General features: G+C 43.7%; 1 protein-coding gene across 1 annotated transcript in view; it reads left to right on the plus strand.

The window, feature by feature from the left end:
• The window catches only part of LOC309553395 (NXPE family member 3-like), a 113169-nt gene that overhangs the window by 85116 nt on the left and 4238 nt on the right, over window positions 1–23815 (plus strand). The window contains exon 5 of the mRNA XM_082254573.1: window positions 21314–21520. Within this exon, the coding sequence (XP_082110699.1) occupies window positions 21314–21520 (207 nt within the window). The remainder of the gene's footprint in view (window positions 1–21313; window positions 21521–23815) is intronic.

Below are 23815 nucleotides of genomic sequence, written 5' to 3' on the forward strand. Positions count from 1 at the left end.
AAAGATCATCAATCCAAAACAAGCAACTCTAAAAGGGAAAACAAAATCCAGTTTGAACTTTGAAGATATTAAAGACAGGCAGGTCCATTTGGGGATATATGTGGCCCCATGGTATTCCAAGAGCCATCTCAACACGATGAGTTTCTGGGCCCTATCATTAAGGGAAATATAATATGCCCATGTAATTTGGGTGGGCCTTTCTCCTCCACCTGCTGGCACCTAAGTTGCGCCAGTGGGTGTAGCAAAATGGCATCGGGAAGTGGGACTGCATAAAACCAACCTGCTCTGTGACTCCACCCTGGGAGGCCAGATAACTGGCAGTCCAGAAACAGTGCCACAACAAAGAGAGTGTCCAGAGTTTGGATAAATTTGGACCAAGCACTAGTCAACAACGGAAGGACACCGCTTAATAACAAAATACAAAGCAATACAGTAAATAAAGCAAAAAAAAAAAAAAAAACACACACAAAACAATACTAAACAAAAAACACACAACAAAAAAAACCATTAAAAACAATCAACAAAAATCATGAAGCTGCCTCACCCACTGAGAAGCTCACATTCCAAATGAACAGAAAACCATACTTAAATTGGTTGTAAACTCAGAAGGTTTTTTTTATCCTAATGCATTCTATGCCTTTTGTGTGCAGCAGCCCCCCTCAGTCCCTCTAATAGCTACCTAAGCCCCATCTAAATCCAGCCATACTGCAGGAGACTCTCGGCTGCCTTGGACTCTCCTCCTCATTGGCTGAGACAGCAGTGCAGCGCTATTGGCTCCCGCTGCTGTCAATCAAAGCCAGTCAGCCAATAAGGAGAGAGAAGGGCGAGGCTGGGCTGCAGTTCCGTAGCTGAATGGACACAGAAAGCTGCGGCTTGGCTTGAGTGCCCCCATAGGAAGCTGCTTGTTGTGGCGTCACTCAACAAGAGGGAGGGGCTAGGAGCACTGAAGAAGGACCCAAGAGGTGGTAGATCTGGGCTGCTCTGTGCAAAACCAATTACACAGAGCAGGTAAGTATAACTTGTTTGTTATTTTTCACCAAAAAAAAAAAAAAAACAAGACTTTAGCATCACTTTAAACTTTATATGTATGCAGACAGCATTATGTTATTTTAATCCCAACCAATATTCTCCCTTCAAAACCTCCTCTTACTCCTACAAAAATGTACCTCCCTCTCTGGTCTGAAAATTAATCTAAAGGCCCGTACACACGATAAGAAAATCTGAAGGGAAAATTCGTCCGACGACGGATCTGCCGATTTTCGGATTGTTAGTATGGTGCTTTCGACAGCCGACTCCGACTTTTCGGCCGCAAAATCCTGCAGGCTATATAATTTTTGTCGTCTATCAAAACAACGTCTGATTTTCGTCTCATTAGTACAGATTTCAACGGAAAAAAATCTTAAGAGCAAGGCTAGGCATGCTCAGAGACGAAATAACACATACAAAACAATCCAACACATGACATCACTTCTGAAGTAGAATGTATGGGAAAATTTGTATGAAAATAACCTCTTCACTTTCCACATCAGACTAGCATGCCACAAAAAACGGACGACAGATCGTTCGATAATCTGATCGTGTGTACGGGGCTTTAATCAACAGCATTACCAATTAATGTATCCTCAGCCACGGGGGAAAAGGTCTCATTTCCCTTTGTCTGGTCTGATACTTCTGTCTCCTATTAAGGTATTACCCTTGTTGTGTAATGGTATCAGAAAAATGATCAGTAGTGATGTCGCGAACCTAAAATTCGCCGTTCGCGAACGGCGAACGCGAACATCGGCAAATGTTCGCGAACCGGCGAACCGGGCGAACCGCCATAGACTTCAATAGGCAGGCGAATTTTAAAACACACAGGGACTCTTTCTGGCCACAATAGTGATGGAAAAGTTGTTTCAAGGGGACTAACACCTGGACTGTGGCATGCTGGAGAGGGATCACGCAAAAAAAAGTTCTTAAAAATTATAATTTTTTGATAGAGAGCCAATTATTGGAAAAATTAAAAAAAAATAAAAATAAAAAATTTCTTTGGATTTAGCATCTGGGGGGTCTAAAAAGTGTACCTGTGAAGTTTCAGCTCTGTAGCATGTCCAGAACCCCTAAAAAACAGCATTTGTCTTATATTTTCAGGAATATGGCTTCTCTGCGGCTGGCTTTTTCTCTTGCAGGCATTTATCGGGCATTTTTTTAGGCAGGCATGTCATTTTTTGTATTTAGTGTCTGGGGGGTCTAAAAAGCGTACCTGTCTATTTTTAGCTCTGTAGCATGTCCAGAACCCCTAAAAAAACAGCATTTTTCTTATATTTTCAGGAATATGGCTTCTCTGCGGCTGGCTTTTTCTCTTGCAGGCATTTAGCGGGCATTTTTTTAGGCAGGCATGTCATTTTTTGTATTTAGTGTCTGGGGGGTCTAAAAAGTGTACCTGTCAAGTTTCAGCTCTGTAGCATGTCCAGAACCCCTAAAAAACAGCATTTTTATTATATTTTCAGTAATACGGCTTCTCTGCGGCTGGCTTTTTCTCTTGCAGGCATTTATCGGGCATTTTTTTAGGCAGGCATGTCATTTTTTGTATTTAGTGTCTGGGGGGTCTAAAAAGTGTACCTGTCAAGTTTCAGCTCTGTAGCATGTCCAGAACCCCTAAAAAACAGCATTTTTCTTATATTTTCAGTAATACGGCTTCTCTGCGGCTGGCTTTTTCTCTTGCAGGCATTTATCGGGCATTTTTTTAGGCAGGCATGTCATTTTTTGTATTTAGTGTCTGGGGGGTCTAAAAAGTGTACCTGTCAAGTTTCAGCTCTGTAGCATGTCCAGAACCCCTAAAAAACAGCATTTTTCTTATATTTTCAGGAATATGGCTTCTCTGCGGCTGGCTTTTTCTCTTGCAGGCATTTAGCGGGCATTTTTTTAGGCAGGCATGTCATTTTTTGTATTTAGTGTCTGGGGGGTCTAAAAAGTGTACCTGTCAAGTTTCAGCTCTGTAGCATGTCCAGAACCCCTAAAAAACAGCATTTTTCTTATATTTTCAGGAATACGGCTTCTCTGCGGCTGGCTTTTTCTCTTGCAGGCATTTAGCGGGCATTTTTTTAGGCAGGCATGTCATTTTTTGTATTTAGTGTCTGGGGGGTCTAAAAAGTGTACCTGTCAAGTTTCAGCTCTGTAGCATGTCCAGAACCCCTAAAAAACAGCATTTTTCTTATATTTTCAGGAATACGGCTTCTCTGCGGCTGGCTTTTTCTCTTGCAGGCATTTAGCGGGCATTTTTTTAGGCAGGCATGTCATTTTTTGTATTTAGTGTCTGGGGGGTCTAAAAAGTGTACCTGTCAAGTTTCAGCTCTGTAGCATGTCCAGAACCCCTAAAAAACAGCATTTTTCTTATATTTTCAGGAATACGGCTTCTCTGCGGCTGGCTTTTTCTCTTGCAGGCATTTAGCGGGCATTTTTTTAGGCAGGCATGTCATTTTTTGTATTTAGTGTCTGGGGGGTCTAAAAAGTGTACCTGTCAAGTTTCAGCTCTGTAGCATGTCCAGAACCCCTAAAAAACAGCATTTTTCTTATATTTTAAGGAATATGGCTTCTCTGCGGCTGGCTTTTTCTCTTGCAGGCATTTAGCGGGCATTTTTTTAGGCAGGCATGTCATTTTTTGTATTTAGTGTCTGGGGGGTCTAAAAAGTGTACCTGTCAAGTTTCAGCTCTGTAGCATGTCCAGAACCCCTAAAAAACAGCATTTTTATTATATTTTCAGTAATACGGCTTCTCTGCAGCTGGCTTTTTCTCTTGCAGGCATTTATCGGGCATTTTTTTAGGCAGGCATTTCATTTTTTGTATTTAGTGTCTGGGGGGTCTAAAAAGTGTACCTGTCAAGTTTCAGCTCTGTAGCATGTCCAGAACCCCTAAAAAACAGCATTTTTCTTATATTTTCAGGAATATGGCTTCTCTGCGGCTGGCTTTTTCTCTTGCAGGCATTTAGCGGGCATTTTTTTAGGCAGGCATGTCATTTTTTGTATTTAGTGTCTGGGGGGTCTAAAAAGTGTACCTGTCAAGTTTCAGCTCTGTAGCATGTCCAGAACCCCTAAAAAACAGCATTTTTCTTATATTTTCAGTAATACGGCTTCTCTGCGGCTGGCTTTTTCTCTTGCAGGCATTTATCGGGCATTTTTTTAGGCAGGCATGTCATTTTTAGTATTTAGTGTCTGGGGGGTCTAAAAAGTGTACCTGTCAAGTTTCAGCTCTGTAGCATGTCCAGAACCCCTAAAAAACAGCATTTTTCTTATATTTTCAGGAATATGGCTTCTCTGCGGCTGGCTTTTTCTCTTGCAGGCATTTAGCGGGCATTTTTTTAGGCAGGCATGTAATTTTTTGTATTTAGTGTCTGGGGGGTCTAAAAAGTGTACCTGTCAAGTTTCAGCTCTGTAGCATGTCCAGAACCCCTAAAAAACAGCATTTTTATTATATTTTCAGTAATACGGCTTCTCTGCGGCTGGCTTTTTCTCTTGCAGGCATTTATCGGGCATTTTTTTAGGCAGGCATTTCATTTTTTGTATTTAGTGTCTGGGGGGTCTAAAAAGTGTACCTGTCAAGTTTCAGCTCTGTAGTATGTCCACAACCCAAAAAAACAGCATTTTTCTTATGATTTTTAGTAGAAAACTAATGCAGTGTCTTTCCAGCTGTCTTTTTTTCTTTCTGGCAAGCTGAAATATGATATGCCAAGGCAAACATGCCTATCAGTTGAGCTATGACACAGACAACACTGCACACATGGGGAAATATGTAAAACAAAAAACAGGAAAAGGAAATTAGGTGACGGTCACAAAACATGATATTGTGATTGGCCAAATAAAAAGTCGCCTCGCGATGAGGTCGCGCCAAAGTCGCGCTAAGTCGCGCCAAAGTCGCACTGGAAGCGACGCTACTTTAGTGGTAGCGGCAGTGTAAACCAGCACTAAAACATCCAGTGTGTGAATACGATCAGGTATGATGTTTTATCGGTCAAGTAGTGTAAGGGTTACGCCCGTCGCCCGCTTCACAGTGACAGACCAAACTCTGACAGACCAAACTCCCCGTTTAACAGTCAGTCAGTCCATTTGCACAACCGCAAACTCCCAATTTGCACAAGGTTGGATACCAAGCTAGCCATGTCCCGTTCCTTGTCCTCACTGACATCATTGAAGGTCTCTTCCTCCACCCAGCCACATACAACACCAAGGGTCCCCGAAAGGTGAGAACAAGCCCCCTGGGACGCCTGCTGTGGCTGGTATTCCACCTCCTCAAAGCCAACATCCTCCTCTGACTTCTCTTCTTCAGACTCCTCTCTCTGCGTTGCCACAGGTCCAGCAATTGACAACGACAAGGCTGCTTCTGGAGGTGATGAGGACCACAACTCTTCCTCTTCATGCTCATCTACAGCCTGATCCAGTACTCTTCGCAGGGCACGCTCCAGAAAAAACGCATATGGGATGAGGTTGATGATGTTGCCTTGGGTTCGACTGACCAACAGGGTTGTCCTCTCCGCAAAAGGACGCATGAGCCTACAGCCATTGTTCATGAGCATTCAGTAACGCGGCCAAAAAATACCCAGCTCCGCAGAAAGAATGAAAGAAAATGAATGTTTTTTTTTATGAAAAATTATCCTGCGGATCGCTTTTGGTCTGTACACAATGAAGCAACGACCTTATCATCTGGGGTGTGCCAACACAATCCTAGAGGTGATTGCTTCATTGTGATACGCAAGCCCCTTCACCACGACAAGGTAACGATCACGAAGGGGAATTGACACATGTATGTGCCTTTTTTTTTGTTTTTTTGCAGCCACAGTGTAGCACCAGAGGCCAGAAAAATTAGGCATGTACACATGCATGAAAAAGTAGGTATTGTTGCAGCCGCTGCTGTAGCAGCGGCCTGAAAAATTGAGGTTTTAAGGCAGAAAGTGCACTAAAACATTGCGGCTTGAACCGTAGTTGGTGGCGGAGGCGTCACGTAAGTCATCCGGCATGCAGAGAATGATTATATACAGCAGCGTGTGGACCATTTTTAGGCCAAGGCATCTCAGTCATCACCAGGCCTTTTATAGTCAAATGCATCCCCCACTGTCAGTCCCTTCGGGATCCATGCCTCATTCATCTTAATAAACGTGAGGTAATCAAGACTTTTTTGACCTAGGCGACTTCTCTTCTCAGTGACAATACCTCCTGCTGCGCTGAAGGTCCTTTCTGACAGCACACTTGAAGCGGGGCAGGCCAGAAGTTCAATGGCAAATTGGGATAGCTCAGGCCACAGGTCAAGCCTGCACACCCAGTAGTCAAGGGGTTCATCGCTCCTCAGAGTGTCGATATCTGCAGTTAAGGCAAGGTAGTCTGCTACCTGTCGGTCGAGTCGTTCTCTGAGGGTGGACCCCGAAGGGCTGTGGCGATGCATAGGACTAAAAAAGCTCCGCATGTCCTCCATCAACAAGACGTCTGTAAAGCGTCCTGTCCTTGCCGGCGTGGTTGTGGTGGTAGGAGGAGGATTACTTTCACCTCTTCCCCTGTTGGATTCCCGTTGTGCTGTGACATCACCCTTATACGCTGTGTAAAGCATAGTTTTTAACTTATTTTGTAGCTGCTGCATCCTTTGCGACTGCCGGTAATTGGGTAACATATCACAGACTTTCTGCTTATACCGGGGGTCTAGTAGCGTGGCCACCCAGTACAGGTCGTTCTCCTTCAGCCTTTTTATACGAGGGTCTCTCAACAGGCATGACAGCATGAAAGACCCCATTTGCACAAGGTTGGATGCCGAGCTACTCATGTCCAATTCCTCGTCCTCACTGATGTCATTGAAGGTGTGTTCTTCCCCCCAGCCACGTACAACACCACGGGTACCAGATAGGTGACAACGAGCACCCTGGGATGCCTGCTGTGGTTGGTGTTCCTCCTCCTCAAAGCCACATTCCTCCTCTGACTCCTCTTCCTCACACTCCTCTTCCAGTGTTGCCGCAGGTCCAGCAATCGATGGTAAGGCTGTTTCTGGTGGTGGTGATGGTGACCACAACTCTTCCTCTTCCTCTTCACGCTCATCTACGGCCTGATCCAGCACTCTTCGCAGGGCACGCTCCAGGAAAAAAACATATGGGATGATGTCGCTGATGGTGCCTTCAGTGCGACTCACTAGGTTTGTCACCTCCTCAAAAGGACGCATGAGCCTACAGGCATTGCGCATGAGCGTCCAGTAGCGTGGCAAAAAAATACCCAGCTCCGCAGAGGCTGTCCTAGCACCCCGGTCATACAAATACTCGTTGACCGCTTTTTCTTGTTGGAGCAGGCGGTCGAACATTAGCAGTGTTGAATTCCAACGTGTCGGGCTGTCGCAAATCAAGCGCCTCACTGGCATGTTGTTTCGCCGCTGAATATCTGCAAAGTGCGCCATGGCCGTGTAGGAACGCCTGAAATGGCCACACACCTTCCTGGCCTGCTTGAGGACGTCCTGTAAGCCTGGGTACTTCTGCACAAAACGTTGCACAATCAGATTCAACACATGTGCCATGCACGGCACATGTGTCAACTTGCCCAAATTCAATGCCGCCAACAAATTGCTCCCGTTGTCACACACCACTTTGCCGATCTCCAGTTGGTGCGGGGTCAGCCACTGATCCACCTGTGCATTCAGGGCGGACAGTAGTGCTGGTCCGGTGTGACTCTCTGCTTTCAGGCAAGTCAACCCCAAGACAGCGTGACACTGTCGTATCCGGCATGTGGAATAGCCCCTGGGGAGCTGGGGGGGTGCAGTTGGTGTGGAGCAAGACGCAACAGCAGAAGAGGACTCAGCCGAGGAGGTTAGCAAAGAGGATGGAGTAGGAGGAGTAGAGGAGGTGGCAGCAGGCCTGCCTGCAAGTCGTGGCGGTGTCACCAACTCCTCTGCAGCAGAGCCACGCATTCCATGCTTGGCAGCCGCCAGCAGGTTTACCCAATGCGCAGTGTACGTTATATACCTGCCCTGACCGTGCTTTGCAGACCAGCTATCAGTGGTCAGATGGACCCTTGCCCCAACACTGTGTGCCAGACGTGACATGATTTCCTTTTCCACAATAGAGTACAGGTTGGGGATTGCCTTTTGTGAAAAATAATTTCGGCCGGGTACCTTCCACTGCGGTGTCCCAATAGCGACAAATTTTTTGAAGGCCTCAGACTCCACCAGCTTGTATGGTAAAAGCTGGCGGGCTAAGAGTTCCGACAAGCCAGCTGTCAGACGCCGGGCAAGGGGGTGACTCTGCGAGATTGGCTTTTTACGCTCAAACATTTCCTTGACAGACACCTGACTGTGGGCAGGTGACGAGCAGGAACTGCTGAAGGTGAGAGGCGGAGGGGCGGGTTGTTGATAGGGGGCATGGAGGACAGCAGTGGTTGACGTGGCTGAAGATGCTGGACCAGGAGGAGGATGGTGGCTTTCAGTTTGTGTGCTGCTTTTACTCATGTGTTGATCCCATAGGCGTTTGTGATGTGAGATCATGTGCCTTCGCAAAGCAGTTGTACCTAGGTGGGTGTTGGACTTCCCACGACTCAGTTTCTTTTGGCACAGGTTACAAATGGCATCGCTGATATCAGAGGCAGACACACAAAAAAAATGCCACACTGCTGAGCTTTGCAAGGACGGCATTCTGGTGGTGGCAACAGCTTGCGTTGATTGGCGTGCTGTCTGGCTGACCCCGGGTGCCGAATCTACATGCTGTCTGACTGCGCCACTAGCTCCTTGCGATGACCTCCTCCCCCTGCTTCCAACTCGTCTCCTCCTCCTCTCTGTCTCCCCATCTGAACTTTCCCCCTCTTCTTCTGCTCTTCGAGCAGGCACCCAGGTGACATCCACAGACACATCGTCATCATCAGCCGCTTCACTTGACAACTCAGCAAAGGCAGCAGCAGCAGGTACAACATCATCATCATCACAATGTACGTCCATGTGTATAATGCTGCCTGACTGAGACATATCCCCGTTATCTACATCCTCTGGCACTAATAGTTGCGCATCACTTATTTCTTCAAACTGATGTGAAAATAACTCCTCTGACGGATCAAGTGAAGCGGCTGTGGTGCTAGTGTTGGTGGTGGTGCCGGCGGGCTGGCGAGTGGTAAATTGAGAGGTGCCCGAAGCTGAGCTGGAGGAGGATGGTGCATTAGGGTTCCGAGCGGAAGCTGTAGACGATTGGGTGTCTTGTGTAAGCCAGTCAACTATGGCCTCAGAATTTTTTGAGTTCAGGGTCTGTGGTGGCCTCTGAACACTGGGCATTATTCTAGGGCCTAAGGAAATCACAGCACCACGACCACGACGGCCCTTGCGGGGTGGCCTGCCTCTGCCTGTCATTTTATTTTTTAATGTGTTGTGTACTATGAGTGCAAGGTGCTGTGCCACCCTATAGGAGTGTTGGGCAGTGGGTACAGTACACTCTGTGGACCTGACAGTCACTGGCACTCAGGCAACTGCAATTAAAAAATATATATATTTTTTTTACTTGGCAAGCTGCTGTGCCACCTTATATATCAGTGGTGGGTGGGCAGTGGCACAGTACACTCTCTGTGGACCTGACAGCAGTCACTGGCACCCAGGCAACTGCAATTTTAAAAAAATATATTTTATTTTACTTTGCAAGCTGCTGTGCCACCTTATATATCAGTGGTGGGTGGGCAGTGGCACAGTACACTCTCTGTGGACCTGACAGCAGTCACTGGCACCCAGGCAACTGCAATTTTAAAAAAATATATTTTATTTTACTTTGCAAGCTGCTGTGCCACCTTATATATCAGTGGTGGGTGGGCAGTGGCACAGTACACTCTCTGTGGACCTGACAGCAGTCACTGGCACCCAGGCAACTGCAATTAAAAAATATATATATTTTTTTTTACTTTGCAAGCTGCTGTGCCACCTTATATATCAGTGGTGGGTGGGCACACAGTGGCACTGCAGTGGGCACAGTACACTCTGTGGACCTGACAGTAACTGGCAGCCCAGGCAACTGCAATAATAAAAAATATTTTTTTTTTTTCAATTTATTGCAACAAGATGCTGTGCCACCGTATATATATCAGTGGTGGGCAGTGCACTGCAGTGGGTACAGTGCACTCTGTGGACCTGACACAGCACTCACTGCAATTATGACATAGGAAAAAAAAATATTTTTTAAAATGCCAGGTACTGTGCCTGTGCCACCCGAAATGAGTGTGGTGTGCACACAGTACAGTCTGTGGTAGGTCTGTGGCCTCTCACACACAGCGGGCAGGCAACTGCAGTGTACAATAGATATATATAGATATATATATAAAGAAAAAAATCTATTACCTTACCAGCCCTTAAAAGGGCTTTTGGGGACACTATATATATATATATATATATATATATGTATATATATAAATAAAAAAAATCCTCAATTACCAGCCCTTAAAAGGGCTTTTGGGGACACTAGATAGATATAGATATATATATATATATGAAGAAACAACTCAATTACCAGCCCTTAAAAGGGCTTTTGGGGACGCTAGGTATATATATATATATATATATATATATATATATATATATATATATAAAAAAAAAACCACAAATACCAGCCTTTAGAAGGGCTTTTTGGGGTGCTGATATTACAGCAGTAGTGGACCAAGAACACTGCAAGACCAGGAACACTGACTAACTGTCCCTAGCTTAACAGCAGCAGCAGCAGCAGCAGCAGCTCTCCCTACTCTCACTACACACACTGCTTCAGAACGATCTAAGATGGATGCTGCCCTTGCTTATTTATAGGAGGTGGGAGGGTGTGGGAGGGAGGTATGCTGATTGGCTGGAAATGTGTCTGCTGACTGTAAAGTTCAGGGTCAAAGTTTGCCTCAATGATGTCTTATGGGGGGCGGACCGAACATCGCATATGTTCGCCGGCAGCGGCGAACGCGAACATGCTAAGTTCGCCGGGAACTGTTCGCCGGCGAACAGTTCTATACATCTCTAATGATCAGACCAGTGGTGATATGCAATTTCTACTTTACTAAACAATGAAACATAACATTGCATAGGGGAATGCAGTATAGAACATTAATATTAACAGTAGGGAAAACAGGAATGGAACATGTGAGAACAATTCTACAAATGGCCACTAGATGGCAGTAGAGTTCCTGAGTTTAGTTAAAGCGGAGTTCCACCCAGTGCACATTTTTTTTTAAAAAAATACCCTCGGGACAGTCAGGGCTAGTACATTCCACAATGGCTAGCCTCTGATCTGTCCCGGGTTGCACTTACCTTTTAGGAGAAATACTTACCTTGAAAAAGTATTCTCCAGCGCTGCCAACTCAGGTGTGGGCAGCTTGAAGCCAGCGCGATCCTCTTCGGCGTCCTCTTCCTTCTTCTTCGGTCCCACGATGCACTGCACCGGCCCCGACGTCACTTCCGGGAAGCTGTTTAGAAGGGAATGACGCGCGCGCGCCGGAACTGACGTCGGGGCCGGTGCAGGCGCAATGATTCCTGGGAGCTATGACGTTCAGCTCCTAGGAATCATTGCAGAGCCAGGAAGTGACGACGGACCGCGGCTGCCGAGGGGAGGAAGAAGGAAGTAAGGTAAGTATATTTTCTTCTAAACGAGGTAAGTAAAAAAAAAAAAAAATTTGCGATTATCAATTTGTTTTTCAGGTGACCCGGAGCGAGAAGATGGAGGTAAGTATAAAATTAGGGTGGAACTCCACTTTAAGTTTATGAGAGACAAAGAAGATTATGTCTCTCATGTGTCCACCTTATGAAGGAAGGTTCTGGAAAACCAATGGCTGGGTGCATCTACGGCGGGCACAGGCTTCACACTGGCACCGCTGCTGTTGTCTTCAGTCAGGAAGTTCTGGTGGCTGAAGAAAGGGCCACCCCACTGCAAGGACAGCCTCTCCAAACGAACTGTAGCAAAGTCCTCTCCAGTGACTGGGGCTTAGATAGATGCTGCATGCTCTTGTGTTTACAGCTGGTGGCCCGCACATCAAACTTAATGGGGGAGAACCCAGCACCTGGTGACAGTTCACTTGCCCAGTCACTGCTGCTCCATCAGGCAGGGTCTCTCTGAGCACAGGAAGCAGGGAGGATACAGAATTGATATCCCCAAGAGCTCAGGGGATACTGGGAGCCCAGAGGATTGTGGGAGTTTAAATTAAAGGAACCTGCACCTGATTGTGGATGAAGGGGCACTCTGTCACACCCTCACACCTACAATTACTGACATACAGTACTTCAGTCTAACTATGTCTCTGCCTTTTCAAATATATGTGATCTGCTCAAACTGTGGAAATACAACCCTATTTCTTTACTGGGAAGAGTGACGACAATTAAAATCATGGTAATACCAAAATTGCTCTACCTCTTTATTGCTTTACCTATCATTGTTCCTAGGTCCTATTTGGATGGTCTTTAAAGAGAAATGAATACATTTACTTAGGTGTATAAACACCCTAGATTCTCTAAACACTTCTTATGTGCCTCTCCATTGTCTGGGGGTTTTGGCCTTTTACAGTTTCAGCTATACTATCTGGCAGTCAGATTCACTCAGCTAGCACAATGGAACATATTGGAGTTGGAGTTCCCTGGATTCAATTTGAATCCTCTTCCATTTATCCATATTTATTGTACTTACCGGGTTTCAACTGGTCATCTTCAGTTTCTCACACCCTCATAGCCCCTATTAACACCATAGCATCACAATCTCTTTGTTTGTGGAACCAACCTTAAGTATTACTTAATCTCTAAAGTATCTCCCTTAGTTACATTTTTGGGAGACCCACAATTTTCAGCCGCCTTTCCCTATTTGGACACCTGTTTATGGTGGAAGCTTAATCATCTGACCACTCTGTCTGCAGTACAAGTTATTTCTAAGCTATTAAAGCTTCTGCCGTATCCTTCTGCTCATCTGCTTTGTTGTTACTGACCCCAGCCTGACTGATGACTACTCTTCTGCCTGCCGCTTGTGTCTGATCTGCATGCTAGTTGCTGACCTGCACTGTCTGACCTTGCCTTGGCTCTTCTTCCTGCACCTGATACTAGTGTAGTTGTGCCTGTCATCCATTCCTGCTATTCTGCCAGTGTGCTACCAGTCAATTGCTCCTGTATATCATGACACACATCAGCATTCTCCAGTGGAAAGTCTTATCAGGCACTTGCGATCACACTTGGTGCTCCTTCATTCCCTGTTACTTTACCAGGGCTTCTGACCCAGAGCTGTAAGAGAGGCCTTCCTCTACTCTTCAGGTTCCATTACCAGGTACGTTACAGGTAGTGTGAGGATTTGTGTATAGTGAGTTACTGGGAAGTGAAAGAACTACCCCCACTATTGTTTGTCTTATAACTTAACCACTTCCCGACCGTCATATAGTAAAATGACAGCCGCAAAGTGGTTGTCCCATCGCGGCCGGGCGTCATATGACGTCCAGCGGAATAGGCAGCTCTGCCCCCCCTTTGGGGGAGGCGCGCAGAGTGGCGATCGGTGGTGTGGTGTGTCAAATCTGATCTCTGATCCTGGTAAAGAGCCTATGACGTAGGCTCTTTACCTTGTGATCAGCTGTGTCCAATCACAGCTGGTCACATAGTATATAGGAAGTGCTGCTGAATCGACGTTCCTCAGCTTGCGCCTGACAGGTGCGAGTAGAAGAGAGCCGATCGGCAACTCTCCTGACAGGGGGGGTTCTGTTCTGGTAATCAGAGCATTGATGACCAGTGCAGACCCTTGGGGGATACCACTAGAGCCACCAGTGATTGCCCACCCATGGCCACCAGGGATGCCCACCCATGGCCACCAGGGATGCCAATCAGTGCTCAGAGAGCCTGTTAGTGCCCTCCTCATCAGTGCTGCCCATCATTGCCATCTATCAGTGCCCATCAGTGCCCATCAGTGCTGCCTATCAGTGCCCATCAGTGCCACCTATTAGTGCTCATCAGTGCCACCTATCAGAGCCCATCAGTGCTGCCTATCAGTGCCCATCAGTGCCGCCTATCAGTGCTACCTATCAGTACCACATATCAGTGCCCATCAGTGCTGCATATCAGTGCCACCTATCAGTGGCCATCAGTGCTGCATATTAGTGTCTCATCATCAGTGCCACCCCATCAGTGCCTCCTCATCAGTGCCTGCCAGTGTGGCCTCATCAGTGCTCATCAGTGCAGGAAAAAACATATCTATTTACACAATTTTATAACATAAACAAAATATATATATATTTTTTCAAACTTTTCGGTCTTTTTTTATTTGTTTAGCAAAAAAGAAAAAAAACTGGCGGTGAGCAAATACCACCAAAAGAAAGCTCTATTTGTGGGGAAAAAAATGACATAAATTTGGTTTAGGTACAGTGTTGCATGACTGCGCAATTGTCATTCAAAATGCAACAGCGCTAAAAGCTGAAAATTGGCCTGGGCAGGAAGGGGTTGTAACTGCCCTGTATGGAAGTGGTTAAAGCGGATCTTCAATGCATCTGAGCAACATAAACCAAAAACACTATTTAATCCATTTTTGATATTCAAAGCAAACTCCCCCATCCATCTATGTCTCCATACTTTATCTTGTGTAGAAATCACTTTGAAAAACACCCTCCTAGCATTTCTGTCCGTGGCAATCTTAAGTAAGGGCAGTTGATTCATGTAGCATTTACTTCCTGGAATTCCTCTGCCCTGCAGTTCAAGCATGCATGCAGGAGAGTGTGCTTAGCTGAGAAAACCCCTCCTCCTCTCCTGAAGACTCCTGGGATATTCTGCACAACATAATTTGCCTAGGCAAGAAACCAGGAAGTAACTGAAGAAATGTAAAAAAAAAAATAAATAAATAAATACAGTAGGTAGGGCTGCTTTTCTATTATATGCCCACTTCAAGGAAGCACTTACCTGCACCACAGCTGCCACAATTTTAGTTTGAGCATTATAGTGTGTGATAAAGGCAACCGATTCCTCATTGTTGTCCTTGCCACTTCATGGCCACTGTCTCTGTTAGGTCCACTTCTTGGAGGGTAGTGATTGTTCTCACTGCACTGCCAGCTACCTGCATGTTCTTCACTGTATTTATCCCTGCCAGCCTTCTCCTTACCTTGCTCCTGTATACATTGCTTTCTACATCTTTGCCACATCCAGCGGTGGAACCCCTGGGGACCTCTCATAGAAGTTCTGCAGAACCCAAGTTGGGAAACCCCGGTTAAAAGTCTTGACTTTTCTGACTTGTAGTCTAAGCCCCATAGACCCACCATCTACAATACAATAACAGCACCCTTGAATTCAATGCAGTTTGTACAGTTCTGGTGTGATCGAAATAACCTGAGCAATATTAGAACAAAATCCAACTAGTTACATGAATATCCCCCCTGAGGAAGTCACATGATGCGTGATGAAATGCAAAGGGGTGGGACTGGGATGACATCATGACACTTGAACAGAACGAGGAAGTGCGGTAACTGATACACAATACAGACTCTCCAAACGTAGTAACAATGCTGTTATATAATGGGAGTGTGGAGTTGTTGTCTTGTGGCATAGCAATAAAAGTTTTAAAAAGAATAAACACTATATTTCATTATTTTTAATGATTATTTATAAGTAACAAGTGTCAGGAAAAAGGCTTAGGCATGGAGAGGTTAACACTGCACATGATATTGGGGTTGGAGTGAGCTTATTTTCTAACATTGCGCCCATCTGCTACTACATGCGATTTTTATGTGAATTGCCTGTTCATACATGGAAAATGTAAGTTGTTTACTTTTAAATAAAGTCATTTTTTTGGATGGTATCACACTATGTGGAGCATGTTTGTTTTTTGGAGCACTTAAAAGACCGGAGGTCTCCACACCTTAAAGCTTGGAGGAGGTATCGGATACTAAGGGTTGTTTTCAGCAAGGTCTTATCACCCTACAAGGGTTTGTTGTATGGGCGCTTCCGTGGAATACAGAAGGCTTTAAGTGAGACACTGCACTTCGGCAGCACTGGAGAGGAGAAGCTGCTCGGAAAGTAATAAAGATAAAAAGACAAGGTGTCTCTAAGTGCAGTAGGCTCTGAGTATTTATTAGGTTAAAAGTATAAAAGCACTCACATTTGGTGAATGTGACATGGGCATAGCAAAGATCTGTCTAGAGTCTTCCTATCCGCTGTGCTAAGTGGTTGCAATGAGGACATCCGGTGATCCGCTTCCTGTAGATGCGTCCTTTCGTCTGTGTCTCAGCCTGGTCGGCATGAGATTTCCTGAAGGACCAAGGTCCGATGAAGGAGCTGAGCTCCAAAAACATGTAACCTCCCACCACCCGCTCTATTGGACACCGGCCGCTGTGCCCCTACCCTGCCTTCAGGAAATCTCATGCCGACTCAGCTGGGACACAGATGAAAGGACACATCTACAGGAAGCGGATCACAGGATGTCCTCATTGCAACCACTTAGCACAGCGGATAGGAAGACTCCAGACAGATCTTTGCTATGCCCAAGTCACATTCACCAAATGTGAGTGCTTTTATACTTTTAACCTAATAAATAGCCGGTTCTCTGGTCTCTTAAACCCTGAAGAAGCGAAGTCAAGTGAAACGCGTTGGCTGTACAGGGACCATATCCATCCTTTTTTGACTGAGATTCCACTATCTGGTTACCTACCTTGTGTTCTTCATTTTTATTTTATATTTGTTATTTGTATGTGTGTCTTCTAGGCATGTTGTCTCATGCTTTTTTTGCCTACTAAATTAATAAATATGTATTTTAACTTTACTATTGTGTGGCGTTGGATAATTTGACCACCTTATTTGAGCCTACAAAACCCCATCTTTTTTCTGTCCTTGGTTTCTAATAAATACTCAGAGCCTACTGCACTTAGAGGCACCTTGTCTTTTTATATTATCACCCTACGTTCATGCGACTCTATGGTGAGAGTCCATCATCTCCACACCTTAAAGATTGGAGGAGGAATCTGATACCAAGGGTGTCCCAGCAAGGCTTAAATATCCTATGCATGTATGACTGTATGCTAACAGCATTAGAGTCCATTATCTCTGCAATTTTCCTGTTTGGTGTTGGAAGCACTATTGGTGTTTTTTTTTTTTTTCTCCTTTTTCTTCACTGGATCACTGAAGATTGTCTTCATATTTATGGATTTCACCTTATATGTACACATTTACTTTATACAATTGTTATACCTTTGAGGACTCTTTACACTGTTGCACTCTTTCTTTAAAGGCCAGTGGAGGACTGCGCCAGGGGGCAGGGGGGCAATTGCCCCCTGGGCCGTTCTGATGCCCCATAAAAAGGCTGCACTGCTTTTGCCACAGACATGCCTAAAGGATTCCTAGTGAAGAGAAGTAAAAAGTCTCTGCTACTGACCTACTGAGTGTGGGTTGAAAACAAGGACAGAGCGCAGGCCTCTCTCCCCCCCCCCCCGCATAGATGGTGTAAACTGTGTATGAGCAGAAGCCGGTTCTATGCCCCACTAGAGACTCTTCTCCCCCTGGCCAGCTCCCCCCAAACACCCCCTGCTGGCCAGGTCGGGAACCCAAATTCCGTCAGTAAGTAGAGAGTATCTGGAGCAGGGCTTCAGCTTGAAATGGGGGTCAGGAGGGAGAGGGGAAGAGTGAGAGTGGGAGAGGGACCAAGTCACTGCACCATGGGCCTCTGGTTTGTATTTGCCCCCTGGGCCAAAAGTTGCCAGTCTGCCCCTGTTAAAGGCTATAGTGTGATCACATTTCATATCATATATTTTTGCACAAGTTTGCACGTTGCACCTTCCATATGAGATGTATTATCTCATGGTTTTCTTGATTTTTATATATATATATATATATATATAATCACGGGTTAACACATATATTGGATCCATCCAAATATTTCCACATTTTTAGCGCGGCACTTTCTATGTTGTTACGCGTAATATTCATGTCAGTAGTTGGATTTTGTTTCCAATTTTGCATAAGAATTTTAGCTCCCACCAGCGCAGTACGAATTGCATTGAGTTCATGATTGCAGTGATCACCATGAGAGTCATATTGGGTGTATAGCAGCTCTATTTTTTTTTTTTTTTTTTTACACATTTTTGTTATATATTTTTAAAATGTTCATCAATTGTTTGCAAAGAGATTGGATTTTTTTTTTTTTTTTGCAGATTTGCATTATATAACATTTATTTTTTTAGGTTAAAAGTTTTGAGCACTAAAGCAACACAGAAGCTTGCAAGTTGATACAAATGTATTAATAACAGCAACCTTTATGGCCATTAAAGTGTTCCTAATAAACCAAGATGGTGGGTATTGATGAATTCATACCCAGTTGGGGAGAGTTTGCTGATTTCATGTGTTGCACACTCCAAGGCTTAGGGTATAGGGTAGTAAAGCTAAAAAATCACACATAAAAGCAAGTAAAGCTTAATAATGGAGAGAATATATATGAGCCATTAGTAAAGCTAAACAAGAATAATATAATCATTTATTAAGGAACTTTACCCATAGCAGCTTGATAAAATATAATGTTCTTTAGCAAGTATTCCACATTAACCACTTCAGGTCCGGAAGGTTTGCCCCCCCCCTTCCTGACCAGGCCATTTTTTGCGATACGGCACTGCTTTGATTTAACAATTGCGCGGTCATGCAACACTGTACCCAAATAAAACGTATGTCCTTTTTTTCCCCCACATATAGAGCTTTCTTTTGGTGGTATTGATCGCCTCTGCGTTTTTTATTTTTTTGCGCTAGAAACAAACAAAGAACGTCCGACAATTTTGAAAAAAACACATCTAATAAAAAAAAAATTTAAAAAATCGATTTTTTTTTTTTTTTCATACTCTTTATTGCATATCAGACACATACATAATAATACAAATTACATTTACAATTTTCTAAGTTGATCATTCTATTCATCTACTCTATCTCTCACTAGTCCCTTCCATACTACACCGTTTACTCCAAATTTTCTGATATTTCTAAAAAATCAAATTTCTTCATCAATTTGGGCCAATATGTATTCTGCTACATATATTTGGTAAAAAAAAAAAAAAAATCCCAATAAGCGTATATTGATTGGTTTGCGCAAACGTTATAGCGTCTACAAACTATGGGATAATTTTTTTTTTTTATTGTAATGGCAACGATTAGCGACTGATAGAGGGACTGCGATATTGCGGCGAGGAAATTGGACACTAACTGACACTTTTGACACTTTTGTGGGAACCAGTGGCCATTTTTTGCTATATGGCACTGTGTTGCTTTAACTCACAGTTATGTGGTCGTGCGACACTGTACCCAAATAAAATGTATGTCCTTTTTTTTTCCCCCACAAATAGAGCTTTCTTTTGGTGGTATTGATCGCCTCTGCATTTTTTATTTTTTGCACTAGAAACAAAGGACCACTGACAATTTAAAAAAATATATATATATTTGTTTTACTTACTGCTCTAAAACACATCCAATAAAAAAAAAAAATTGAATTTCTTTTTTTTTTATACTCTTTATTGCATATCAGAAACACACATAATATTACAAATTACATTTACAATTCTCTAAGTTGATCATTCCTTTCATCTACTCTATATCTCACTAGTCCCTTCCATACTATACCATTTACTCCAAATTTTCTGATATTTCTAAAAATGTAATTTCTTCATCAATTTGGGCCAATCTGTATTCTGCTAAATTTTTTTGGTAAAAAAAGTCCCAATAAGCGTATATTGATTGGTTTGCACAAAAGTTATAGCATCTACAAACTATGGGATATTTTTATTTTTTAAAAATTGTTATAGCAATGGCGGCGATCAGCAACTGATAGAGGGACTGCGATATTGCGGACACTAACTGACACTTTTGACACTTTTTGGGAACCACTGGCCATTTTTTTCTATACAGCACTGCGTTGCTTTAACTCACAGTTGCGCAGTTATGTGACACTCTACCCAAATAAAATATATGCCTTTGTTTTTCCCACAAATAGAGCTTTCTTTTGGTGGTAGAGGGAGACTCCCCGATCGGGACCCAGAGCATGACTTGCATGGGGTTGCTAAGGACAAAGTTTCGGAGGCGTAGCCTCCTTCTTCAGATCTCAACCAGGAGTCTCCCTCTGCTTAACCGCATTGTCAGTTTCTCTGAGTGGCTACAGCATCCTGCTCTTGGAGGGTGTGTGGCGGCGGCTGGACCGTGCGCAGGCGCACCACATCGAGTCTCCTTGAGTAATCCGAGGCGGTTGGCTTAGCCGTACGATACTCACTGATCAGTGCAGGACGAACAGCTGAGCCACCGAGACTAGGAGGAGAGAGCCCTGTAAACATCATCGGGGGATATTTATTTCCATGCATGACTTCCTATCTGTTTGTGAGTACCTGTTTTTATGGCTTCTATTAACTTCAAATAAATGGTGTTACACTAGGGCGGTGTGCGCTCTGTTCCTTTATTTTTTGTACTTGTTTACAGAATGCCAAATCTGTCAGCATGGCAAACGATCAGCGGGTGCCGGTAAAGATCGGGTCCGCGGTACCCGCTGATCACCTCCTGCCGTCTAAAATCACATCGGGAGCGGGCCGCCGGTGGCACTCACTCGCGTCCGAAACCCACAAGTGCAGGATCATATATATATATATATATACGTGATCTTGCACAGTGCCGCCGCCCTGTAATAGTTAATCTGCTATCAGGAAGCGGTTAATAATTATGCTACCAAAATGAGTATGTTCTGTAAATTACCTCCAGCGCTGTTTCTGTTTCTTCTTGCTGGAGGCTGTCATTTTGCTTAAGCTCAGAGCCCCTGAGCAGCAGTAAATCTTTAGGCTGTCAGCAGATCGGCCTCTAGTGGTTCAAATTTTTCGGCACAATGCCAAAAATGGAAAGCAATAAAGCATGTACAAAGCATGGTGAGACTGTGTAATGCTGAGTTTTAAGCAATATAGGCACTTATTTTTTTTTTTTTTATTTTTTTTATGCTTTCTGACTAAAGTTCCACTTTGAGACTGGATATTTAGATTGCTTCAGGAGTCTACGTATGGCTTGCTCTCCAACAGCTGAGTTCATTAGTAATTTTATGACTACTCATAATAAAATATAATTACAGATAATAATTATGCATAATTAAAAAAAAAAAAGATTTGATGGGTTTTTTTTTTTTGGGGTTGATTTGTTTTATATATAGAAATAAGGAAGTTAGGGTGAGAAGAGCCCATTGGAAATTAGCTGTGTTATGAACAGATTGATGTAGGAATATAATTGAATATGATATGTTTTGTTTATTGGACTCTGTATTATACTATCTCACCCGGAAACTTTAATAAAAATTATATTTGAAAAAAAAAAAAAAAAGATTTGATGGTAACGGCATCATGAGAAGGGTGATTTTTATGTTTTTTTTCTCTAGGTACAAATGTTGCATGTATGGCTGGGCTAAAGAATCCAAACCCTTCTGGATTCTACTACCAAGACGTCTGGAAGTCTCTGGTCTGCTCCAATAAACATTTTGATCATCATACTACGGCAGCAACGTGCCTTGCTGGGAAGATTGTCTACATGTTCGGAGACTCTACACTGCGACAGTGGTGGGAATACCTTGTGGATTTCATACCAAGTATGTTGAAGAACAGGGAATAAGAAGAACTCCTATCAGGTTTTTATTGTTACTGGTGTCCTGTTGGGAAGATTTCCCTTTGCTGCCTGTCCTAGTGAAAATGTTATAATTGTGGAAAGAAATAATGGCAAATCTCCAGTTGGGATACATGCAGCAAATACATGTTAAAGTAGAAGTATACGCAAAACTTTTGTTTTCATTTTGGATACACTAAGGAAGGGTTATATTGTCAGATTTTTTTTTTGCCATCTGTGTCCCATTAGGGAGATTTTCCTCCACTTCCTGTCCCATAACCCAACAGGAAGTTAGAGGAAATCCCTGCAAATGAAGGGAATTACCTGGGGCCCCCCAGATCACCAGAAGTAATGTCCCCATTGGAAGATTTCCCCTCTATTACTTTTCTGGAGGCAACCCAAAATTTGGGATTTTCTTTTACGTTCACTTTATTTTATTAAATTATTTTATTTATTTAATTTATTTTTTTAATTAATTAAAAAAAAAAACACTATAGGAAAAAAGATATCACATTTCCCCACTTGCCTCCCACCCCCCTCCTCTCCAATCTCCCAGCCATATCAATGACTTCCCTATTGTTCTACTCGACTTCTATGTAACTCCAGAATATCCTATAGTAATAGTTTTCCTAATTTATTATTATTATTATTATTATTATTATTATTATTATTATTATCATTATACAGGATTTATATAGCGCCAACAGTTTGCGCAGCGCTTAACAATATGAGGGAAGACAATACAGTTACAATACAATTCAATACAGGAGGAATTGGACGGCCCTGCTCGTTAGAGCTTACAATCTAGAAGGGAGGGTCAAGTGAAACAGAAGGCAATAACTGTGGGGGATGGGCTGATGGAGAAAATGGAAGTATAGTTGTTAGGTGTGGGTAGGATAGGCTTCTCTGAAGAGAAGGGTTTTCAGAGATCGTCTAAAAGCTAATAGAGTAGGAGATAATCGGACATATTAGGGTAAGGAGTTCCATAGGATTGGAGAGGCTCTGGAAAAGTCCTGGAGGTGAGCATGGGAGGAGGTGATGAGGGAGCTAGAGAGCAGGAGGTTTTGAGAGGAACGAAGAGAGCGATTAATTTTCCCATATTCATATGCAATCTGTAGTTTTTTTTTTAAATCTTTCAATTTTTTTCCACTTTTTTGAAAAATTGTCCATGCGTTCTTCATCTCTGCTACACATAAATTCCATATAGTACAAATAATTGACACTCCTAAACCAATCCCTAATAGTAGGGGACTTTGGTTTCTAACCATTTTTTGGGGATTGTCCCCTTCGCGGCATTAAGCAGATTTGGAACAATTGAATTTCGATAACATTTTTGTATTCTATTCGTTTTGTGCAATAAACATACCCAGTGGTTCGCGGCAAACTTTGCTCGTTCGCTGTTCGCCGATCATGCGAACATATGGTGATGTTCGCGCCCGCCATATTCTTTTACATTGTGAAGAACTTTGACCCATGACACATCCATCAGGTGGTACAGGACAGCCAATTGAAACATTTCAGCACATGGACATACCCCCTACATTATAAATAGACCTGATCTAGCGGCCATTTCACATTCTGCCTTTTGTCAGTGTAGGGAGAGGTTTGCTGTGTGGAGCAGGGACAGACTGTCAGTGACACAAATCGCTCGGTAATAGGTCCACAAAAGTCCTTTTAAGGACTGGTATAGGTGTACTATTGTTTGGTGTGCACTATATAGGGGTGTAATACACTTATAATATACTTTCTAATATAGAAAGCATATTATAATGTATTTGGGTACTGCAGAAATTTTGCCTCTTTCGCTGCGTTAACTCTGCTACATACAATGACAAAAGTTACTAGAAAATATTTTTTATAACTGGTGTGATAGACCAGTGGCCCCCCAAAATGACAGGGCACCCCAGAGCTATATGGCCATGTTCAGCGGCAAGTGAATGTATCTCTGTCACACAGTGTCGGTGCCAAGATACATCTGACCACACACACATGGTCTAGCAAACACGGGCAGGTTAGGTATATCACTTTTACTGCCCACTGGGTGAACCTTCTGACGGCCGTCTAGCATGTAACCTGTGGCACCCATGTAGATTTGGTTTTACCGCCACGGATTGCATGCTGGCCTGCCTCTTCTTCTCCTCCATCCTCCCTCTCCTCCTCGGCTGACTCCTCCTTTTCCACTGCTACCGTATCTTCTGCTGCACCGCCTAAGATCCCCAGAACCTATTCCACATGCCAGGTGAGACGTTGCCATGCTGTGCTGCATCTGTTGTGCCTTGAA

This window comes from Pelophylax lessonae (assembly GCF_965119305.1).
Source record: "Pelophylax lessonae genome assembly, chromosome: 4".
NCBI lineage: Eukaryota > Metazoa > Chordata > Amphibia > Anura > Ranidae > Pelophylax > Pelophylax lessonae.